Below are 21,128 nucleotides of genomic sequence, written 5' to 3'. Positions count from 1 at the left end.
CCTTGTGGAGCGAGGTGGACACCGACGGGGCCGGGGACGAGGGGTGGGCATTGCCGATGGGCAAGAGTGAGTGAGCTCGCGAGAGATTGACCCCTGCTCGCTGCTTGCACCGCCGCAGCTGGTGCTTCTGACGGTCGTTGCACATTGACCGCCGGCCATCGCCAATGCGCCGTGCACCATGCTGCTAGTGCCCACCTCGCCATTGACTGTGGTTGGCTGAAGACATTGACAGTTGGACGGTCGTCACCGACATGGAGAGGTGCAAGACGGTTCGGATCCGGCGAGGCGCCGTGATTGCCACTTGGGCAGATGTGCCACTGCGCGGTCCGTGCCCCGCCCGCCCCGTCGTCTCTGATCTCGACGACGACAGCGAGCGCGGCAGTCTCGTGGCCCAAAGGCAGTCTGAAAACGCTCTCAGCGAATAATCTTGCAGCAGCAGTTCATCGTTGTCTTCCTCGCCGCCGCGCCGATTCGATGAACTGGCACTGAAACACTCCAGTTGGCAAAGCACGGATCCGACAGAGCGACACTTTTGCCACCCAACTTGAAGATAAAACCCCCCCTTGGCACATTGTCTTCTCCCCACCGCTCTGCCTTCTCTCGAAAGCAGAATGGACACCCTCCCCACCCTCCTCCCCACCCAGCCCGGTGCCTCCGCCGGCCCATCCGCCGCCGCGGCCGCCAGGCCCAAGTGGGAGCTCCCCCCGAACTTTGCGGCGCTGCTCGCCCAGCCCGCCCAGGTCGCCGTGGAGACGCTGCTCGCCGCCGCCGGCGTGCCGCTCCCCTCCCAGCCCCCGGCCAAGAAGGAAGTCAAGGCGCCGGCGCCCTCAGCGCCCTTCCTCGACGCGCTGCACACCATGCCGGACGCGCAGACTACCAACGGTGCGCCCGCGTACAAGTCGACCGACTCGCCCCTCGTCGACCTGTTCTACCTCCTCACGCCTGGCGTTGGCGCCACCGACGTGTTCGCCGCCATGGACAAGGCTTGGGCCGAGGACCCGGTGGCCACCCTCAAGATCGTGTTCCAGGCGCGCTCGATCCACGAGGGCAAGGGAAGCAAGGTGCTCTTCTTCCGCTGCCTCACCTGGCTGTGGGAGCACCACCCCCGGACGATGATCGCCAAGTGAGTCGAGTTGCGCCCTGTGGCCTGGTTTGTGCTAACCGCCGCAGCCTCCGCCTTATTGTCGAGCCCACATGCGACCGCCCGCGGTCCAAGAAGCGCGACGAGGCCAAGGCAAAGCGCGAGCTGGAGAAGAACGACGGCGTCGAGGTCCTGGGCGACGACGGCGATGTGGAGAAGGAGAAGGAGCCAGAGTACCCCCCTCGGCCTCACGGTTCCTATGACGACCTGATCGACCTGCTCGTGGTCGCCATCAACGGCCAGTTGAAGACGAGCTGGCACGGAAGCTTTGACGCGATTGACGGGGCGCTGTCTTTCCTTGGCCGTCGCACTGCTGAGGAGTTCAAGGCTGCTCGCCTGGCCAAGAAGAAAGGAGGCAAGCGCAAGGTCGGCAACGAGTTCAAGGCTGCTGCTATGCGCTTCAAGAGCCCTAAGACCAAGGATCGGAAGCGTTACAGGAAGGGAGGGTACATCGACGACAGCGACAGCGAGACCGACACCACGACCGACTCCGAGAACCTGATGGAGGGAGTAGAGGAGGCCGCTACGCCCACGTTCAAGGAGGAGCTGTGCAACTCTGGTGGCAAGCGTGGACGCGCCACTGTTCTCAGCGCACGCGCTATCGACGTCCTGACGAACGACCCTAAGTTCCAGGCGCTCTACATCGCCGTCGTCGACATTTTTGTTACCGCCATTAATGCCGACCTGGAGCGCCTTGCCGCCCACAACCAGTACATCGCGCGCCCCGAGGATCTTCGCAAGGCGGACGGCTACGGCAAGGCGGGCACCTCACCCCACCTCTTTGGCATGTCCTTTGCGGCCAAGTGGGCGCCTACGCCGGGCAAGAGTGCCGACAAGCAGCTGCACCTCGCTACAGCTCTTGCGGTCAAGCTCTTCCCGGCCGAGGAAACCAAGTGGGCCCGCCACAAGCTCCAGACCAAGGTCCTCGCCCCACTGCGCTCTGCGCTGCTTGTGCCCGAGACCAGGATGGTGCAGGGGCCGTGGAAGATCGACTACCCCCACGTCCCGGCCCGCGCCATGGCCCGCCACGCCAACGACTTTATGATTCACGACCCCACCGGCTTTGACAAGTACATCATGGACCTCGAGTCGGGCAAGACGACGGTGGCCGGTGCCTCGCTGGACCCGCACGAGATTGCTCAAAAGGCGTGGGGCGACGACCCGATCCCCAAGCGGCTCGCCAACCAGCAGTGGGCGGCCATGGTCGAGGCTGTTCGGTCGAGCTCTGAGAACGAGCTGTCCAACTGCATTGCCATCGCCGACGTCTCTGGCTCCATGGGCAGTATCCACTACTACCAGTCGCACCGCGGCTGGAGGACGACGCCGGGCTATGTGGAGCCTATCTGGCCGTGCATCAGCCTCACGCTGCTGCTCGCCGAGCTGGCCCGGCCGCCTTGGAACGGAACCTTCATCACCTTCTCTGCCGACCCCACTGTCGAGCGCCTTGACATGACCCTTCCCCTCTCGGAGCGGATGCGGAACCTTTCGAGCGCCGACTGGGGCATGAACACCGACTACTTCAAGGCGATGAAGGCGGTCCTCCAAGTCGCGATCAACAACAAGCTCGAGCCTGCCGACATGGTCAAGAAGATTTTTGTCTTCTCCGACATGCAGTTTGACCAGAGTGGCAGCGACTTGTACGGCGAGGCGCAGCACCATGCCATCTGGCAGATGTTCCGTGCCGCGGGGTACGAGCTGCCCGAGATGGTCTACTGGAACCTGAACGGGGAGACGGGGGCGAAGAACAAGCCGGTCAAGGCGGACACGCCTGGCGTGTCGCTCGTGTCTGGGTTCTCGGGCGCGCTCATGAAGTACTTTATCCGGGCGCTCGGGGATGGGCCGGAGGAGGTGGAGAGTGAGGAGGACGAGGAGGACGAGAAGATGGACGAGGAGGGAGACGAGGACGAGGACATGGACGAGGACTGGCAGGAGCTCGGGGACACGCCCGCGGCTGGGCCCGCCGCGGCGGCCGCGCCCAAGGAGAAGAAGGAGAAGAAGGCGAAAAAGGACAAGAACCCGCTCGACCACGTCAAGTCGATCATCGGCGCGAAGTGGTTTGACGGGGTCGCCGTTGTAGACTAGGCCGGCTGGCCACTAGATGAGCTGCCCTGCGCGGCACGGCACTGTAGAATAGCGCATACCATGTGACAGTGTACCATGTGAAGGAGCTGGACGAGGACGCAATGCATACTGAACATGTCGCAACGCATCGTAGCCAGCATCGCCGCCGCGTTATCCCGGGCCAATCTGGCGTCAGCGCGCCCAAACCCAAACCCACCCTCGGCATGTCGTGGTGCTCGCTGAGGCGGTCGAGCTTGGAGTTGAGCTCGGCCACGCGGTCCTTGTGCGTCTGGTGTGCCGAGCGCTTGGCCTTGTCCTCGCGCTGCGCGTGAGCGGGGCCACGACACCGACCTACCCTCTTCCGCTGCACCTCCTCGAAGCGGCGCTCGGCGTCGGTGAGCTTGCGCCCGTCGGCCTTGGTCTCGGCCCTGGACTCGGCCTTGCCCTCGCCCCTGCCCTCCTTGTCGTCCCGCCGCGAGCGCTCAGCCACAGCGGAGGAGACGGCGACCTCGGCCTCCTTCCCCCGCCGCTCGTCCTTGCTGCTGCTCTTCTTCTTCTTCTTCTTCGTCCTGCGCGTCAGCTTGCCCGCGGCGCACACCCACCCGTCCCCCTCGCCCTTGAGCTTGAGCTTGCCCCCTGGCCGGTGGGCGTAGTCGCTCATGGTTGGGGCATGTGGTGTGTGGAGAGGGAGGGGGTGGGTTGTGGGTTGGCGGACTTGTTGTTGAGTAGCGGGGCTGGGTGGCGGATTTGGTCCCGCCGCCGGCGCCGTGTGTGGCGCCGATATGGGCGGCCTCTCGAGACCACCTCGGCCTCGGCCTCGACCTCGCCGCTCCGCTCGCTCCTCGACACCCGGCAGCTCGCTGCGCTCGCTGCTCGCTGCTCGGCCCGCCCTCTAAAGTCTACATGACAACATCTGCCAACTCTACCAACTCTACCCATCACTCCACCACCATCGTCTTCCCCACAGGCAGCACGCAGAACTGGTCCTCGCTCACATTGAGCTTCTCGCGCGCAATCTCCAGGTCGACGGGCGGCAGGTTGTCTGCCATGTCAGCTGCGCTACGCCCCACCCCACTCACACTTCTCGTCCGACATGATCCACGTTCCCCAGTGCACGCTGCCGTCAGCCCTAGCCCCCACACCCAACCCACCCGACACTCTTCTTCGCGCCCAGGTCCAGCGCCATGTTGACCGCGCCCTCGGGGTCCGTGTGCTGCAGGTGCATGTGCCAGCGGGGCGAGTACGACCCGATCGGGATGGCCGCGAGGTCGACGGGGCCGAGCACGCGCCCGACGGCCTTGAACAGCGTCGGCGAGTAGCTGGCGTCAGCTGGATGGATCCCGCACACCTTAGCTCACCCCGTGTCGCCGAGATGGATAAACGACTTGGGCTTGTCCGTGTCCGACTTGACGTGGAACGCCGCCCACAGCGTCGCGTTCGTGTCTTTTGGTGACCGGGCCGACCAGTGCTGGGCGTCAGAGGGGCCAGCCCTGCCTCACTCACCATGACGGGCACCGCCGTGATCGTGTAGCTCCGGTCGTCCTCGCCAGGCCGTTGCAAGACGTGCTTGGTCTCCTGCCACCAGCTGGGCGCGTCAGTTCTCCGCCTCGCGACCGCCACCCCCCCCCCCCCCATTCCCCCCGGGGCCCAGCCCACTCACTCAAGCTCGGTGACGCGCGAAACGCCCAGCTCGCGGAGGAACTGGCCCGCACCAGCCGGCACGACCCACTGGACGCTGTCGCCCAGCTCCTTGACAGCCTCGGGGTCGAGGTGGTCGTAGTGGCTGGCGTCAGCAGAGCCCAGCGCCGCAACCCACTTGTGAGACACGAGCACAACGTCCACACGCTTCAGGTCGTCGATCTCGCACGGAGGAGGGCGGATACGCTCCGGAGCCAGCGCCGAGGGGATCGTCCGGTGCTGCAGCGCCGGGTCGCACAGGATAGCCAGCTTGTCGAGGGTCACATACGACGTCGATTGTCCCATCTGCACGTTAGCCGAGACAACAACGCCACCCACCCAGGTCAGAGTCAGTTTATCCGTAACGTCAATGTCGGCGCCGCCGGGAAAGATGCGCCTCCGCGACGTCGTCTTGTCGTCGTCGTCGAGCCGAACCGGCGTCGACACACCCGCGTTGTCGCCGTACAGCAGCTTGAAATCTGGCTTCTCAACCGGCAGGTCCTTGATCGGCCGCTCGGCGGGCAAGTCGCTGCCCGTCAGCGCACCCACTCGCTCCCACTCACCCGTCAAACCAGAAGATCTTGCCGTTGATGGTGGACAGGATGAGCTTCCACCACGCCCATTCCTGCCGTCAGCTCTGCCCTCGCCCCGAGCACCCACCCAGGCCCCCTGCTCGCGCCACTCGACATAGGGGTTCCAGTACCGGCCAGCAAACTTGAGGCTCGAGAAGCTGGCCGTCAGCACCGCAAGACACCACACCCACCGGCCCATGAGCGCGCGCTTCTCCTCGTCCGAGGCCGGCCCGTCGCGCGGGAGCGCGCTCAGCGTGTCCTGCAGCTCCTTCTCCCGCGAGCGGATGTGCGAGCGCCGCAGCGTGTCGGTGTAGGCTGGGGTCAGCGGCTGCCCGCTCGACGCGACGCACCATAGTAGCCGAGCCAGGCGCCCGTCCACGCTATGGGGAGGACGATGCCTATGCGCCGTATGGTGCTCAGCATATGTGCTGTCGTTGGCGTTGGTGGCGAGGTGTGCTGTGGAGCGAGTTGTTGTCGCCGTCGTCAGGAAAATCGCGTCGAGCCGGCCCGCTCGTTTTCGACTTTTGGCACGTGTAATCGGATGCGACTTATCTCGTCGTAACTCAGGCCCGGCCAAGCCAGGCTTGGTACTACGACGTGACGGACCGCGTCGTCACAAACTTGCAAACACCCCTTTCTCATCCTCTACATCGCACAGCAGCACGTCAGCAGCGAGATGCGGGCTTGCAGTGCATAGACGCGCAACCCACGCTCCACACGCCGAGACCCACGCCCGCCCGCCACAGATAGCCGAGCAGCGACTCACCCATCCTGCCCCGCGGCCTCCGGCCGCCCGCAGCACCCAGCCCCACCCACCATGCCGCGCGCGCGCCCGTCGCTCGTCGACGAGCTCATCCCCATCCCGCAGCCGTCGGCCCACGGCGACATCGACTCGCTCGCCGTCGCCGTGCGCCGCTTCGGCTCGGTCGCAATCATCACCTTTTTCCTCGTCGCGACCCTCTACTGGGTCTTTGAGGGCGCCGACACGCACGCCAACCGCCACCGGTTTCGCGACCTCCAGCGCATGTTTGTTGCGCGCCTTACGAGCCGGTACGACCTCGACATTGCAGAGTAGGGCGGGCTTGCTAGTGAGCTTGCAATGCTGCCCGCGAAACCCACACCACCCGCTGCGCCGTCACACACTAGACATATGCCTTTCGGCCGTCGTGACCGCCGCCGTGACCGCCGCCGTGACCGACAAACACCACCGCTATGAACCACTGCCCCGCCTTATCACCCGCTTAGGCGCGCTTAGACAGTCACCACCACGCACGAGGACCACGAGCAGGACCGTGGCCATGACCAGGGGTGATGATATGCATGTAATGCTGTTCGACCGCGCAGAGGGCTACCACCCGCGCGTCCGACTTCCTCGCGACGCTGCTGATGCCGCCGTCGCCGTCTAAAGCTCCTCCTCGCCGACGCCAAACATGCCCTTGACGCTCTCCCAGACCTTGTCGTCGCCCTGTTTCCGCAGACGCGCCTCGACCTCGGGGGCCGTGAGCCAAGCGTGCGTCTTGTAGCCCGAGTCCTTGCTCAGGCTGGGCTCGCCAGCCAGGATGTGCGAGCGGAGGAAGAAGTTCTGCAGCTCGTCAGCACGTGCACGGATCACCTGCCACACGCTACTCACCCTCGCCTCGCCGTCGCGGACGACACCGACAGGCTTCTTGGTCACGAGCCAAGTGTCGAGCGTGCTGCCGCCCAGGGATCCCTCAACGCCGACAATGCGCGAGGTCACGGCCTCGTCGAGCGACTCGCCAGTCTGAAGCGGGGTCGAGGGGAAGGTCCACTTGCCCTTGGACTCGACGACGAGGTAGACCTCGTCCTCTGGTGCACGCTCGAGGCTGCGGTCGCCGCGCTCGGCATCGGCCTTGGCCCAGTGGTCCCGATCCAAAACGGCGAGCTCGGGCTCGGCCTGAACCTCTCCGACGTCTGGCTTCTGCCCCGCAATCTCGGCGCCATAGTACGCGACCTCAGTCTCGTACTGCGACTCGAGGAAACGGCGCTGGGGCAGCGAACCCTGTTTGAAGTAGAAGCTCGTGTTGGTCGGGTTGGAGAACGCGTGGCGCAGCTTGGCTGTGCGATCCCAGTACGCCTTGGCCATGGGGTGGGGTGTGGGCGTGAGCAGCGGCGCGCGCGAGATGAGCACCGAGGCGGTGAGTGCTGGTGCCGAGGTCGATGAGGAGGCAGCGGCAGTCGCGAGGCCTCGGCGAAGCGCTGGGTGGTTAGCGGTGTTTCAAGGATGCAACCCACCTTGCCTCGAGGTTCCAGAAGCGGCCATGGCGATGGGCATGGCGACTATGGTTTTGTTGTGGTGAATGCAGGCGTTTGAGTTGCGAGATGGAGATGTCGGGTAGCATTGGCAGACATTCTCGGAGGCGACTTTTCGCTGGTCGATTGGAGGTTACGTAACGAAAAGTCGGTTTCAAGATTTCAGAGCAGTTGAGTGACAACAACGAGGACGAGGGGCACGAGCATCATTGCGACCACTCGTCTGTCATTCATTCACTCATTCACTCTCCACACAACACTTTCCCTCTTGCATACGCATAGGACAAGTTGCGCCTCAGAGCAACGTCGCAAACACGACAGCTGGACCAACTTCCTCGGGGCTCGTAGCCCTCTATCGCGCGACGACCACCAGAGTCAAGCAGCTGCTACGCACCACCGTCCCAGCGTCCGCCGTCAGCCCAAGCACCGACGCTTCTGTTGCTTCTATACAAGCATCACAGACACACACCCCACTCGTTTCCAAACTCGCCCCTTCGCACCACTCGACGACAACAATGTCCAACCAACCTGCATCCTCCTCCCAGGCGGGGCCATCAACGTCCAATGTACCGTCGCCCACGACAGACTTTGCTGGCTTTGTCGACCACATGAGGGCCGCGCTGGATGCCACCACCTCGGCAGCGGCAGACTTTCCCGACAAGAAGGACTTGAGCTTCCACCGCACTCTTGACCGCAAGCTCGGTCGCGACCTCGACAAGACCAGCGGCCGTGTTCTGTCGCTCGTTGACAGATTGCATCAGCTCGCGGCCGAGAGCAGCCAGGAGAAGGCCAAGGCTCAGGGCAAGAGCAAGATCAAGCCCCGGAGAAAGCTGGCCGACGAGGACGACATCGTCGATAGCTATGGCAGCGTTATCGAGGTCGTGGACGGTCTGCTAGAAGATGCTGTGAGTTGGCGGCGCCGGCAGGCGTGCTGACCCTATCAGGACTCGAACCTTGACGAGGTCAACGGCCAGAAGAAGAAGGCCGTGATCGAGCTCAACCCTGCAGCCGTTGCCGCTGCTGGCAACAAGCTCGCTGGGCCCTTCAAGCCCAAGCTTGCGGCCGACCTTGCCCATGACGGTGCCATCGTCAAGCCGCAGAGAGCGTTCCGCGACCCAATCGACAACTTTGCGACCACATGGCAGCCGACCCTCGTGACCAAGCCCCACGCAATGGTTCCCCTTGGTTACGTTGCCGGATCTGAAGCGGACCTTGCAGATGACGACGACCCCACCGACACGCGTCCGTCCGCGATCAACCGTCGCCAGAGGGCCAAGCAGGCGTTGGGTCACCCCTACTACTATGAGACTCGCCATTGCCAGTACCCTACCCGCATGTTCACATCAACCCCGCCTATCCGTCCTCGTTCGTTTGAGGAAACACCTTTCGAATACGTCGATACCCCCGAGCAGCTGGCCGCACTCACCGAGAAGCTCAAGGTAGCTAAGGAGATTGCCGTCGATCTCGAGTACCACAGCATGCGGAGCTACTACGGTTTCATCTGTCTGATGCAGATCAGCACACGTGAAGGCGACTGGGTCATCGATACTCTTGCTCTTCGTTCCGAGCTCCGCGACCACAAGCTCGGCGGTGTGTTTGTCGACCCATCAATTGTCAAGGTGTTCCATGGTGCCGACTCGGATATCGTCTGGCTGCAACAGGACTTCGACATCTATGTGGTCAATCTCTTTGACACATACCATGCCGCCAAGGTCCTTGACTTCCCCAAGTTTTCGCTTGCGAGCTTGCTCCAACTGTACTGCCAGTTCGAGGCCGACAAGAAGTATCAGATGGCCGACTGGCGTATCCGACCCATTCCGGAGGAGATGATGTCCTACGCCCGATCCGACACCCACTTCCTGCTGTTCATTTATGACAGCCTCAGAAACGCGCTCATTGCGCGGGCGTCCCGCACGCCGTCGCCCAGCGCCGGCATCGAGGAGGAGGACGGCACTTCCACACCCAAGCCAAACCCTCAGCGAGCCATTCGTGCGGTGTTGAAGAGATCTGCCGAAACTGCTCTCAAGCTCCACTCGCTGGACAAGTACGATGGAGTCAGCGGGACGGGCAAGAACGGATGGGCCGCGTTGGCAAAGAAGCTCGGCAAGAAGGAGGTCCTCGACACTGAGCTCGGCTGGGTGTTCAAGGCATTGCACCAGTGGCGCGACACGCTCTCCCGCGAACTCGACGAAAGCCCACAGTGAGTTTTGATGGACGTGAATGAGCTGACCATGTGCCAGCTACGTTCTGCCAAACCACGTTGTCATCCAGTTGGCCCACCTCCGCTCTGCCAAGGAGCCGGTCATTGCACGGATTTTGACTGCCAGGAACACGCCACTAGTGGCGAAGCAGTCTGCGGAAGTCGCCACAGTCATTCAGAATTCGATGGACGCCCACCGTGCGGATCCAAAGCGACGCGCTGCGGGACAGTCGGCATCCTCAAGGCAATCCCCAGCACCGCAGTCGCCAGCATCAAAGTCGTCTGGTAACGAGAAGCCCAAGACTTCCACTCCTGTCGAGACGATCACTGCTGTTCCTCTGACGACCGACGTTTGGGCCGATGCCATCATGGGCAAGGTGCCATCGTCGGCTCGTACGTCGACCTTGTTTGGCAAGAGCTTGCCTGCAAAGTTATCGCCTCAGGCCAGCCCCGCCGCTACCTCTTCATTGTTCGGCGCTTCTTTGGCCAAGGGCCGCACTGGGGGTGCAAGCCGTCATACGTCACCTGGCTTCGAGGCGGTCCGGCGTGGCATTCACACGTCACTGGCGCCCGCGCAGCAAGTGGCGGAGACGCCAGTTCCCACCCCTCCTGCGACGGGCAGGGAGCCCGAGACTGTGGCGTTCATTCCCGCGGCTCAACGGAAAACTGGCTCTACGGCCGCTGCTTCGACATCAGATAACAAGGAGACCAAGGAGACCAAGTCCGCGACCAAGAATGCGGCGATTGCCGCCTTACCTGGAGCTACCAAGGCCCAGAATCTGGTGGATGAAGATGGCATCATCAAGCAGGTCAAAAAGAAGGGAAAGAAGGCCAAGAAATCCAGCAAGGGGTCCGTGGCGTCGGACAGTGCTGGCGCTACACCAGAGCCTGGCGCCCCTGACGAGTCTCAAGCCGCCTCGTCGTCGACTACTGCGTCTGCGCCCAAGAAGGTCAAGGTGTCGCACAAGGACATCCCCGCCTTTGACTACGCCAACGAGACCAATCTCCTCGATCAGCCCAAGTCGTCGACTGGGCCCCCGGCCAAGAAGGCCAAGGGCGACAAGAAGGGCAAGAAGGGAGCAGCCGGTGAGTCTGCGGTCGATGTCTGTGCGTCGGGCGGCGCTAATGATCGACCAGGTGGCACTGACAAGGGAGTTTCGTTTGGGCGCCAGCCGGCTGACCCGTCGGCGCCAAAGAGTGGCAACAAGTCGGGTACATTTGCTTGAGCGAGAGGAATAGCATTTTGCATATAGCATAGCACAGTGTGCTTGCCGCGCGCATTAGCGGCCATATCATTTCTGTAGTTTGTCACATCTGCATCGCTCTGTAGATCCTATGATCGTTTTTTCCGTTATGCGTAGTCGTGGACGAGTCGAGTGCCATCGAGACTGGTGTGAAGGGGGGCGCTGTGGCGGCGGCGGCGCCGCGGTCGAGTTGATGCGAAGGCGCAGGCCAAGCCCTTGGTCTGACTCTTTTTTGGCGTCGGCCGTCGCTCGAGGTGGGTCAGCTGGGCCAGGTGGTGGCTTCCAAGGTTCATCAAGGCGTCACCGGTGAGAGCGACGTGTAGAGTCTGCTGGCAAGAGGGTGTTGCATGGGCAGTTATTACACACGCGTAGGATGCACAGTGCCTGGTTGTATTGCTCCCGAGTGGACTGGGCGGGCGAGCTGCGGCGGGGGATCTGCGGCGTTGACCGCTGGGCGACGTCGTTTGCCGCAGTGCGCAGTGGTCGTCCACTCCGGGGCCGCATCTGGCTCGTCGGTTCCTCCTGAGTAACCAACAGCCCAGCCCGCTTGGCTCTCATCACAACCGACTTTGACAACTCTCCTCGTCCATCACAACGACACGACACACAATGGTGGAGGACGGCGGTGCAGGCCTCGCCGACGCCATACAATACCACAACCGCCAGGACGCGGCCAACGGCGGCTACTACCCTGGCATGGGCAACTTCCCCGTGCCGCCGTCGGTGCCGAGCGTGCCCCCAGTGTACAATCACGCGCAGAAGCGGCACACGAACACGCCGCCCTCGAGTAGCACGACGCCGCGCGCGCAGCTGGGGTCGCGGAAGCGCAAGGACGCCGAGTCGGAGGGCGACGAGAAGAAGCCCAAGAAGACACGGCAGACGCGTGAGTGGGCTTGGCTTGCAGCTCGGTTGGATTTGCGGCGCTGACTCGTCCAGAATCTTGCGATGCGTGCAGGGCGAGAAAGTGAGTCGAGCGATGCTGGCCAGGCTGACGCCCGTAGAGTCAAGTGCGATCGCCCGCCGCCCGGCTCGACGCCCGAAGGCGTGCCGACGAAGGACTACTGCACACACTGTCACTCGCTCGGCATGAAGTGTACGTTGCCCCGCGTCTGCGCCGCTGACCCCAGGCACGTTCGAGTACAAGCCCAAGAAGCGCGGCCCGCCCAACATGTATCTCAAGCGGATGCAGGCGCTGGGGCAGGCGAGCGTGGACGCCGCGGCGTCCGTCTCGCCCGTCGACCGGCTCGAGTACGAGTCGGCGCGGCAGGGCCCCGGGCCGGGGACGCTGGCGCAGCAGAACGCGCTGCACCGCAGCGCTCTGTCGACGCAGGGGATCAGCGTCGAGCCGCACCACCGCGGCAGGGATACAGTCGACGACTGGGGCCCGGCGCTGGCAAAGTCGCTCGCGGCACACCAACACAAGGACCACCACCGGCCTCAGCAGCAGCAACAACAACCGGTCGAGGCGCCGCCTGGGACCAACGCGTTCTCGCTCCCTCACACGGCGAGCTTTAGCCAGACGCGCCGCGCGTCGTCTGGGAGGCGTGAGAGCCACAACGGCAGCCCCGCGACGTCGTACGCTGGCGCTGCGGGGGGGAACCCGCTCGACGCCGTCCTCCCCCGCTCGCTGCTCTACCACCTCATCGACCTCTACTTCGACTACGTGTACTGCCTCGTGCCGTGCCTCCACAAGCCGTCGTTCATGCGCGACCTGCACAACCGCCGCGAGGAGCAGCCCGGCCAGGAGGAGTTTGTCGCCCTCATCTTTGCCGTCATCGAGGTGACCCTCGTGCAGATGCCCCGCGCGTTCATCCAGCTCCCGAAGCGCGATATCAAGGCGTTGTTCACGCGCGCGCACCTCACCGTGCAGGAGTTTGTCCACAAGGATCTCACGCAGCTGAATATCGATCGAGGTGGGTGCAGTGTGTGGATGTTGCTGACGGCCGGCAGTTGTGCTGCTGTATCTGTGAGTCGAGCTGAGAACTCCGCCTCAGAACGCAGCTGACACACGCAGGCATGGCATCGCGACGCACACGCTGAGCTTGCCACTCGCGTGCGACGCTGTCTGGGGACAGAACTACTTCCTAAGCTTGCGGTTACGGCTGCACGAGGAATCAGTGAGTGGGCACAGTGGAGTAGCTGCTGACGCGCCTAGTCGTACCAGAACCTCAATCCCATCGAGCGAGAACTCCGAAAGCGCATGTTCTGGCTGCAGTATGGCGGCGACAAGACCATCTCGGCGATCGACGGGTCGTCTGTTATCTGGCACGAGTCAGATACGGCTGACGTGACGTTGCCCTCACCACTGTGAGCTGCTTTCCTCCGCCCTTAGCTAACTCTGCCAGTGACGACGAGTTTGTGACCGAAGACGGGTACCTCGAGCAACCTGAAGGGCACACGCCGGTCCTTGCAGGCTTCTACTACATCAGCAAGCTGTTCCGATGTGAGTGGTGCTGTTACAGCCATACCGCACCACTTACACCCCAGTGCTGGGCCAAATCCTCGATAAGCGCAAGGACGACCGCATCAAACCCCCATCAGGCTTGTTGCTCCAGATGCGCATCAACGAGGTCGAGCAGATCTTCAACCAGGTCATGACATTGATGGACGGCTGCCCCGACGCTCTCAAACTCGAGATGAGCGGAACACCCGGCGCCAAGATGAACGAGTGGGTGTGTGGGATCGACGGCGCTGACACGACAGCATCGACCAACGCTGGGATGCCTACATCTCTGCGGACATTCGCCAGCTCCTCCTAGACCCCTCGCTTGCGACCCGCTCGGTGGCGGACACGTTCCTCGTCCAGCAGGCCAATATCTACGTCACGCAGCAGATGGTGCGCTTCATTGCCATCCAGTACCGCGAAGAGCTCGGCGCGCTGCAGGACAAGGAGCTTGTCAACCAGACCGGGATTGATGAGATCGAGCCCCCAGGCGCGCCGACGAACACGAATCGCCGCCTGTCGCAGATTCGCCTCGGCAGGACTGGGTTCACCGAAGAGGAGAAGGACCAGGTGGCGAGCGACCTCCTGCTGATTCTGTCCAAGATCCGGCTCGAGGTTATCGGTGAGTGCGGCTGTGCACTTGATGGCGGTCACTGACAGCCCCAGCTGTCAACAGCTTCGCCCTCGTCGCCAAGGTCCGATTCGTGGCATCGACCCTCCTCGACGCGCTGCAGTCACCACCTGCCCTCCCAGTGCACACAACGACCCCGGAGATGATTCGTGCGAATGAGCGCACAGCGCGGGCGCAGGGCTATCTTTGTGAGTTTCTCTTTCAAGTGTTTGTGCCAAGCTCACACCTCAGGGGACTTCTTGCGCATTCTTTCGGATATCGAGGCCTTGTACATGATGGACGATGAGGAGGACTAGTAGCGTAGTGAATTAATTTGTATTTGGTAGACATGGGTAGCATGGTACACTCGCTGGCCTCAACATTGGGTTGTATGCCATACACGATGCTGCGTCCAAGGAACTGTACATACATAGGAGGAGGAGGAAGCCGGCCACATTGTTGTCTCCACCACCACCACACTTGGCCGCCTCACCACTTGCCGCCACCCGTTATCTCAGTCCAATCAACATTTGATCCCGCTATTGGGTGTCTTGAACCCAGGTAATCCAAGCGGCTCCCGACTGATCCACTTCACAACAACACTTTCACCCATCAACACGCCCGCACTCGAAATGGCAGCCAATACCCTCGCATTACCAGGCGCGGGCCCATCCTCGGCGGCCAACTCGCCAAGAAAGGGCGGCGGCGAGAAAAAGCGCAAGCGCAAGCAGGCCGAGTCCAAGGACAAGGAGTACGACAGCGATGCCGAGCTCGAGGTGTCGGCCGAGGACTTAGTCGCTGCCGACGCGGATGGGGAGGAGGGGGAAGCTGACGCCGACGGGGAGGGCGACGGCGGGCGGGTGCGTGGCGGCCGTGCGCGCGGCGGCGACGGCGAGGACGAGGACGAGGAGGAGCCGGCACAGCCTGCGGCCGGGGTGGATGTCAAGCGCGAGGCAAAGCGGCGGCGCGACGAGACTCTGTACGTTTACTTCTCGGCCCCGCTGACGCTAGGTTACTCCGCGGGCAGCTCGACGAGGAGCAGGGGCGCCGCTTCGACGCATTCCAGACGGTCGTGATCCCCCGCGGTGTCGTCAAGCGGGTGGGTGTACGTGGGCGGCAGGCAGCTGACAGCAGCTCAACCGCGATGTGTACGACCAGCACGTGCCGAACACGCTCACGGCCGTCCTGGCGGGTATGGTCAAGGTGTTCGTCGCGGATGTTGTCGAGACGGGTGCGTGCAGTTGTGGAGAAGCGTGGGTATCAGCTGACGCCCGCAGCGAAGCAACTCCAGCCATATTCGCAGCACCCGGACGGCCCGCTCCAGCCCTACCACCTCCAGCTGGCGCGCGTCCGCCTGCAGGAGCAGGGGCTGCTCGGCGCGCCGAGGGGCGACGGTGCGAGCACACACAGCTCGACCGGGCTGCGCTCGCGCAAGCGCTTGTTCCGCCGCTAGGCCGGCGTGGGTTCTCGTCGGCGTGGGTTCTCGTTGTAGCATAGTAGCATGGTAGCATGTACGAGGGGTGGGCTTGTCGCGGCGTGCTCGCTCGAGGCTCGCTCGAGGGCTTTGCTCTCGCGGCGTGCGGTCTGGGCGTCGGTGGCACCGCCCAGGCAGTCAGTCACCTTCCCCGCACGGGCCACCGTGGGAAAGTCAGTTGACGCGACTACTATATGACTTCCCCGGACGCGACTATTGTTTTGACTTGCGACTTTCTTTCCCCCAATCACTCGGCCGCAATGTCCTCCGACATCACGCAGGACGTCCTCGACGACATCTTCGCGAGCGTTGACGCGCGCGAGGGCGCCGCCAACTCGTGCGACGAGGAGTCAGACTCCGACCTCGACGTGCCCAAGCCCATCCTGCCGACGCAGCCCGCGCGCGTGCACAAGACGCCAGCGCGCACGCCGCTCGCGGCGGCCGCGCCGAACCGCGCCGCCCGCGCTCCGCAGCCCAGCAGCGCAAGCTACTACGTGGTGCAATGGTGCGTATGTGCCGCGAGCACGCTGACGCCAGGCGCAAGCCGCAGACGAAGAAGGTGGGGCTCGGCCGAGGGCCCGACTGACGCCCAGCATAGTGAGTTGAAAATTAGGAGGCACAAGCTGACCAGCAGAAACGTGGGACGGAGACGCGTACCTCAGGGTCGAGGGCAGCCGCGTCACTATGATCTCGGAGGACGGCAAGCAGTGCGTTGTGCGTGCGAGGGACGAGCTGACGCCAGCATGGGCACCGCGCCGCTGTCGGGCGGGCTGCCGTCCGCCGGGACGGAGCTCCGGATAGCTAACCTCGACTGTGAGGTCGACCGCGTGGTCGACTATGACGAGTGAGTGGGCTCAGGCTGGTGTGGAGCAGCTGCGCGAGGTGGTGTTGAGCCTTCCTTGGGCCAGCGCCTTCCTCGCGAGTCAGCTTCTCTTCGCCGGCCCCTTCCCCTCCAGTTAGCTCCCTTCCTCGCTAACTCCCCAGGTTCCGCCGCGCCACGTCGTGCTTAAACAACCCGATCAACGCACCTGCCCCCAGTGCCGGCCCAGCTACGCCCTTCCGCTCACCGGCGGTGACTGCCGGCAGAGGGCTGACGCCAGCGGGCAGGGGGTTCAAGCCGCCGACCGTCGTGCGCCGGCCGATGGTGTCGTTGACGCCAAAGCCACGGACACCGTCCGAGAGTGCCACTGCCGGCTCCTCAGTACCAACCGAGAGACCAGCACCGGCCCCAAGAGCTGTGGCGTCGGCGTCATTCTACGCACCCGCAACCTCTGGGAGGAAGATCGTTATCGGCGAGACAAACAGCGCGCAGCGCGAGCGGTGGGGCGGCGCTCTTCACAACCCAGATTGTGTCGGCGCCGTCGTCATGGACCGCCCTTCAGAAGCCGAGGCAGAGAAACGGTGTGTGCGGTGTAGGGCTGGGCTGACCTTCCAGCGGCACGACGATCAACGACGTCGTGGTTGACCCCGAGCTGGTTGCCAAGATGCGCGATCACCAGATCGAGGGTGTCAAGGTGGGTCATGTCCCAGACGCTTGCTCACTCCAGTTCATGTACCGCTGCGTCATGGGCCTCACAGGTATCAATGGCAGTGGGTGCATTCTGGCCGACGAGATGGGCCTCGGCAAGACACTCCAGACGATTGCTCTGATCTATACATTGTGCAGTGGGTTCCTGCCTCTTGACAGGTCTAACCCAACCAGAACAGTCACCGTTCCAGAACCAGGCTTCAGTGTCAGTAGAGGGTTTAACGCCAGTGTGCATAACCCACTAACACGCACCAGCATCTCTCGAGCTCTAGTCGTCTGCCCCGTCTCCCTCGTCGTCAACTGGAAGAAGGAGTTCAAAAAATGGCAAGTGGTGTTGCGTGGCGGCAGTTTCTGACGGCAGGCTTCCTCGAGACTTCAATGTCACGGCGGTCGAGGAGAAGAACGAGGACACGGCGATTGCATCATTTGTGAGTCGCGCGCGTGAGCGGAGAGCACTGACACGCAGACGCACCACCGCGGCATGCACGTCCTCATCATTGGATACGAGAGGGTGGGTGATCTTCACCTGTCACTACGACCACTCAGCTAACAGCCGCCACAGCTTCGCAAGCATATGTGCGTATGGGCAAATCAACGTCACTGACCTCCCAGTAAAACGCTCCAAGCCTGCCAACCTCCCGTCGGGCTCATTGTCTGCGATGAAGGCCATCGCCTCAAGGGCAAAGACAACAAGACCACCAAGATGTTCAACCAGCTGTCAACTAAGCGCCGAATCTGTAGGTGCCGTCGTTGTGGAGGATCATCTGACGCCAGTGCTTTCGGGTACCCCTGTCCAGAATGACCTTGGAGAGTACTGGGCAATGGTTCGTGACACCTGCTTCGATGGCCACGCTGACATGCAGGCCGACTTCGTATGCGAAGGCGTCCTCGGAACGTACTCGGCCTTTAACCGACAGTACGAGAAACCAATCGTCAAAGCCCGAATGCCCAGGTGCCCCCCTGAGGAGGTCAGGAAGGGCGAGGAGAAGTCCGAGGAGGTAAGGTATTCCCTCCATGCGAGGCTGACGTCTTAGTTGCGGGACATCTCCAAGGAGTTTGTGCTCAGGCGTCAGGCAGACGTGCTGCAGAACTACCTTCCTCCCAAGAGTGCGATACCGGCGACGACCTAATGCTGACACCCCCTCAGCCGAGTACGTCGTGTTCGTGGCTCCATCCGCCCTTCAGCTCGACGTCTTCAATTCGATCCTTGGAGGAGGAAGGATGGCTGCTAACATGCGGGGAATGTCTCAATGTTTGGCAACGAGTGAGTCCATGTGTGTTGCATACACTGACTATCCCAGTTGACATCCTGAGGAAGGCTGCAAACTCCCCAACCGTAGGCTGAGGCATTGTGGCACATGTTGACGACTTGCAGCTCCTGCGCAAGAAGGACGACGATGAGCACGACGATGACGAGGCCGTGTTGGCTGTCAAGAAGGCTCTTGATTTAATTGACAAGGATGTTCGGACCATGGATACAAGTATGAGCGGTGAGTGGGCCGCATCTGGCCGAACTGACTCCTAAGGCAAGCTCCGGGTTCTGGAACGCATTCTGGAGGCTGTGTATTGGACGAAGGATCAGAAGATTGTTGTCGTTTCAAATTGGACAAGTACTCTCAACCTCATCCAAGCCGTCTTGGTTAAGAAGCGTATGCCTTTCCTTCGCTTGGACGGCAACACGCCCCAAAAGCAACGACAGGAGAATGTCGACAGGTTCAACCGTGGTTCTGTCACCGACAGTATGGTCTTTCTCCTCAGCGCCAAGGCTGGCGGTGTCGGTCTCAACCTCATTGGGTGGGTGGATGCAGAGGGCACAGCTGACGTAGTAGCGCCTCTAGGCTGGTGTTGTTCGACAGCGACTGGTGAGGGGAACTGGAGGGATCGTTGCTGATGACAGGAACCCGTCGACGGATCTACAGGCCATGGCGCGCATTCATCGGTGAAGTTAGAATTCGTCGATGCTGCTAACCTCTCAGTGATGGGCAAAAGAAGCCCGTCTACATCTACCGCCTCCTCACCACCAACAGTATTGACGAGAAGATCTACCAAGTGAGTGGCGGCGCTGTGCACCTTGCTGATCACCCAGCGCCAACTCACCAAAACCGGTCTCTCTGATCAGATGATGGCCCAGTCGTCGACAGGCAAGGCCTCGAAAGATTGTGAGTGGGGCTGGGGTGCAGACCTGATCCTCGTAGCATTCTCGTTTGAGGAGCTTCGCGACATCTTCACTGTCAACGTGCACACTGATGGCTGTCAAACTCGTAAGTTCCGGCGGTAGCTAGCATGTTGACACTCCAGATGATCTATTGACTTGTGATTGTGGTGGGCTTCCTCGCATCCCTGAGGACGACAGCGGTGCGACCACTCCAGTCAAGGAGTCGACTCCCGAGTCGGACGACGATGAAGATGAGGATCTGGCGAAGGGCTTCGTGTCTGCGAGCCAGTTTGATCCCGAGCCGGTGAGTGCTGTTCAGTGCTTGAGGGAGGTCGCTGATCTGTGCAGACCCCCAAGATGGTTCGCCAGGTAGGCAGCGGTGTCACTCGGGCGAAAGACGCGGGACTGACATTGCAGGCCGAGAGAGCCCAGCAAGCCAAACTGGCTGCACTCAAGGCATGGGACCACCTGGACGCTTTCAATGTGCACGCGCTGAAGGACATCGACGACAACGTGCTGCACAACCTGGTGCGCGACGATTTGAAGAAGGAACCGGTCAGGGGGTCGAGCCCAACGGCAAGCGAGGCGCCTTGGGGGGCGAAGAGGCTGCGAGGCGAGGGTGGCTCTGACGGGTCGCCCACTCGCGACTCTGACAACGACCATGTGCCGGGTAGCGAGGAGGACAGCGACTCGGAGCCTGTGGCATTGCCTCGGCGTCGGAAGCGTGCATCCGCCAAGAGCAAAGACATTGGAATTGGGCGGGAGCGCAAGCACAACCTGCGTGAGCTGGCAGATGCGGGGCAGGGCGGCCGCATCACATTCCTATTCCAGAAGAAGTCGCAGTCGCACATGTAGAGTAGAGGACATCAAGCACTGTAGATTAGCCATGCACACGCACACTGCATATGAGATGTGTCAGTAGGTGGGCGCGTCGCTCGTGAAAAGGGATCCAATGCCATGCTAGTCTACCTGTCGTGAACGCCGTGGGGTGCGTCGTCGCCGCCTCATGTCCTGCTCTCCTCGGCCCTGCTCTCCTCGATGGCCTGGATAACACGGCTCTTGGGCGGGACGAAGGGGACGTCGATGGACGTGAGGCTGAAGTGCTTGCGGGCCGAGTGGGGCTTGCCATGGCGGATGGTGACCTTGTCTCCGACCTTGGCCTCTGCGTTGGGTGTCAGCGCGCGTCTTTGCTGCTCCTTCCACGCCCACGCACCCTCAGCCTCGTCGTGCACGAGGTACTTCTTTGTCCTGCGCAGCTTTTTCAAGACGACGGGGTGCTCGAACTCGCGCGCGACGGTGACGGTGATGGTCTTGCGCATGGCGCCCGTCTTGGTGACGGTGCCCTTGAGGATGTGCGAGAAGACGCGGATGCGGGGGGCGGCGGCGGACGACATGGCGGGGGGAGGGGTGGGGGTGTCCTAGTCGCGGTTGTCGTTGCTTGCTGCTCGGCGCGTCTTTGTTGTCACTTGTCAGTCGGAACGGACTCGCTCAACTCTCTCGCTCGACATTCAAAAGTCGGGAGATGGAGGCCTGGCGGCCTGGAGGCCACGCGAGCACCTTATCCGCCCCCCTCCCTACTGCGTCCCGGCTGTGTGAACGCCACGAGATGGCCCCCAAGATCCAGAGATTTACCCCGCCGGCCCCCAGAAGTGGGAGGAGACGCAGTCTGGCGCGGAGAGCGGCACATGCATGCATGCTAGTGGGCTAGTGATGGGAAGAGCGGGCAAGCAGGCAGGCGGGGGGAGGCCGGGG

General features: G+C 62.5%; 10 protein-coding genes across 10 annotated transcripts; 6 read left to right on the top strand and 4 right to left on the bottom strand.

Annotated features, from left to right (window-relative positions):
* Positions 1 to 611: 611 nt before the first annotated feature.
* On the top strand, positions 612 to 3,223 carry Q8F55_006921 (uncharacterized protein; the record flags this gene model as incomplete). Its single annotated transcript, XM_069355361.1, has 2 exons — positions 612 to 1,123; positions 1,171 to 3,223. 2 exons carry the CDS (start codon positions 612 to 614, stop codon positions 3,221 to 3,223), a joined length of 2,565 nt encoding a protein of 854 aa, XP_069207432.1.
* A 12-nt stretch (positions 3,224 to 3,235) lies between these two features.
* Q8F55_006920 (uncharacterized protein) lies at positions 3,236 to 3,863 on the bottom strand (the record flags this gene model as incomplete). The annotated part of the gene is made up of 4 exons (XM_069355360.1): positions 3,236 to 3,244; positions 3,420 to 3,524; positions 3,558 to 3,771; positions 3,805 to 3,863. The coding sequence occupies 4 exons, from the start codon at positions 3,861 to 3,863 to the stop codon at positions 3,236 to 3,238; spliced, it is 387 nt and encodes a 128-aa protein (XP_069207431.1).
* Positions 3,864 to 4,140: 277 nt separating this feature from the next.
* Q8F55_006919 (uncharacterized protein) lies at positions 4,141 to 6,221 on the bottom strand (the record flags this gene model as incomplete). Its single annotated transcript, XM_069355359.1, has 12 exons — positions 4,141 to 4,244; positions 4,282 to 4,319; positions 4,354 to 4,521; positions 4,561 to 4,670; positions 4,706 to 4,787; positions 4,863 to 4,985; positions 5,019 to 5,185; positions 5,219 to 5,408; positions 5,443 to 5,504; positions 5,540 to 5,609; positions 5,643 to 5,766; positions 6,218 to 6,221. 12 exons carry the CDS (start codon positions 6,219 to 6,221, stop codon positions 4,141 to 4,143), a joined length of 1,242 nt encoding a protein of 413 aa, XP_069207430.1.
* Positions 6,222 to 6,268: 47 nt separating this feature from the next.
* On the top strand, positions 6,269 to 6,526 carry Q8F55_006918 (uncharacterized protein; the record flags this gene model as incomplete). Its single annotated transcript, XM_069355358.1, has 1 exon — positions 6,269 to 6,526. One exon carries the CDS (start codon positions 6,269 to 6,271, stop codon positions 6,524 to 6,526), a length of 258 nt encoding a protein of 85 aa, XP_069207429.1.
* A 327-nt stretch (positions 6,527 to 6,853) lies between these two features.
* On the bottom strand, positions 6,854 to 7,744 carry Q8F55_006917 (mitochondrial 54S ribosomal protein mL46; the record flags this gene model as incomplete). Its single annotated transcript, XM_069355357.1, has 3 exons — positions 6,854 to 7,033; positions 7,082 to 7,668; positions 7,705 to 7,744. 3 exons carry the CDS (start codon positions 7,742 to 7,744, stop codon positions 6,854 to 6,856), a joined length of 807 nt encoding a protein of 268 aa, XP_069207428.1.
* Positions 7,745 to 8,237: 493 nt separating this feature from the next.
* Positions 8,238 to 11,148, top strand: RRP6 (exosome nuclease subunit; the record flags this gene model as incomplete). Its single annotated transcript, XM_069355356.1, has 4 exons — positions 8,238 to 8,627; positions 8,667 to 9,922; positions 9,963 to 11,008; positions 11,060 to 11,148. 4 exons carry the CDS (start codon positions 8,238 to 8,240, stop codon positions 11,146 to 11,148), a joined length of 2,781 nt encoding a protein of 926 aa, XP_069207427.1.
* A 627-nt stretch (positions 11,149 to 11,775) lies between these two features.
* Q8F55_006915 (uncharacterized protein) lies at positions 11,776 to 14,536 on the top strand (the record flags this gene model as incomplete). The annotated part of the gene is made up of 12 exons (XM_069355355.1): positions 11,776 to 12,049; positions 12,103 to 12,130; positions 12,168 to 12,259; positions 12,294 to 13,079; positions 13,117 to 13,132; positions 13,181 to 13,283; positions 13,322 to 13,473; positions 13,512 to 13,609; positions 13,654 to 13,834; positions 13,870 to 14,231; positions 14,276 to 14,428; positions 14,472 to 14,536. The coding sequence occupies 12 exons, from the start codon at positions 11,776 to 11,778 to the stop codon at positions 14,534 to 14,536; spliced, it is 2,310 nt and encodes a 769-aa protein (XP_069207426.1).
* A 315-nt stretch (positions 14,537 to 14,851) lies between these two features.
* Positions 14,852 to 15,672, top strand: TAF11 (transcription initiation factor TFIID subunit 11; the record flags this gene model as incomplete). Its single annotated transcript, XM_069355354.1, has 4 exons — positions 14,852 to 15,198; positions 15,231 to 15,318; positions 15,354 to 15,450; positions 15,497 to 15,672. 4 exons carry the CDS (start codon positions 14,852 to 14,854, stop codon positions 15,670 to 15,672), a joined length of 708 nt encoding a protein of 235 aa, XP_069207425.1.
* Positions 15,673 to 15,953: 281 nt separating this feature from the next.
* RDH54 (helicase) lies at positions 15,954 to 20,231 on the top strand (the record flags this gene model as incomplete). The annotated part of the gene is made up of 26 exons (XM_069355353.1): positions 15,954 to 16,198; positions 16,231 to 16,252; positions 16,287 to 16,290; positions 16,328 to 16,400; positions 16,436 to 16,537; positions 16,678 to 17,094; positions 17,129 to 17,358; positions 17,396 to 17,426; positions 17,583 to 17,649; positions 17,688 to 17,732; positions 17,784 to 17,797; positions 17,834 to 17,958; positions 17,996 to 18,045; positions 18,085 to 18,219; positions 18,256 to 18,328; positions 18,369 to 18,485; positions 18,523 to 18,557; positions 18,597 to 18,711; positions 18,748 to 19,015; positions 19,051 to 19,083; positions 19,198 to 19,270; positions 19,308 to 19,380; positions 19,417 to 19,482; positions 19,520 to 19,680; positions 19,725 to 19,745; positions 19,794 to 20,231. The coding sequence occupies 26 exons, from the start codon at positions 15,954 to 15,956 to the stop codon at positions 20,229 to 20,231; spliced, it is 3,033 nt and encodes a 1,010-aa protein (XP_069207424.1).
* Positions 20,232 to 20,380: 149 nt separating this feature from the next.
* Q8F55_006912 (mitochondrial 37S ribosomal protein uS17m) lies at positions 20,381 to 20,770 on the bottom strand (the record flags this gene model as incomplete). Its single annotated transcript, XM_069355352.1, has 2 exons — positions 20,381 to 20,538; positions 20,590 to 20,770. 2 exons carry the CDS (start codon positions 20,768 to 20,770, stop codon positions 20,381 to 20,383), a joined length of 339 nt encoding a protein of 112 aa, XP_069207423.1.
* Between the last annotated feature and the right edge of the window lie 358 nt (positions 20,771 to 21,128).

This window comes from Vanrija albida (assembly GCF_041260175.1).
Source record: "Vanrija albida strain AlHP1 chromosome Unknown contig_5, whole genome shotgun sequence".
Taxonomy (NCBI): domain Eukaryota; kingdom Fungi; phylum Basidiomycota; class Tremellomycetes; order Trichosporonales; family Trichosporonaceae; genus Vanrija; species Vanrija albida.
Note: the sequence above shows the minus strand (reverse complement) of the source record. Positions and strands in the feature narration are given on the sequence as shown.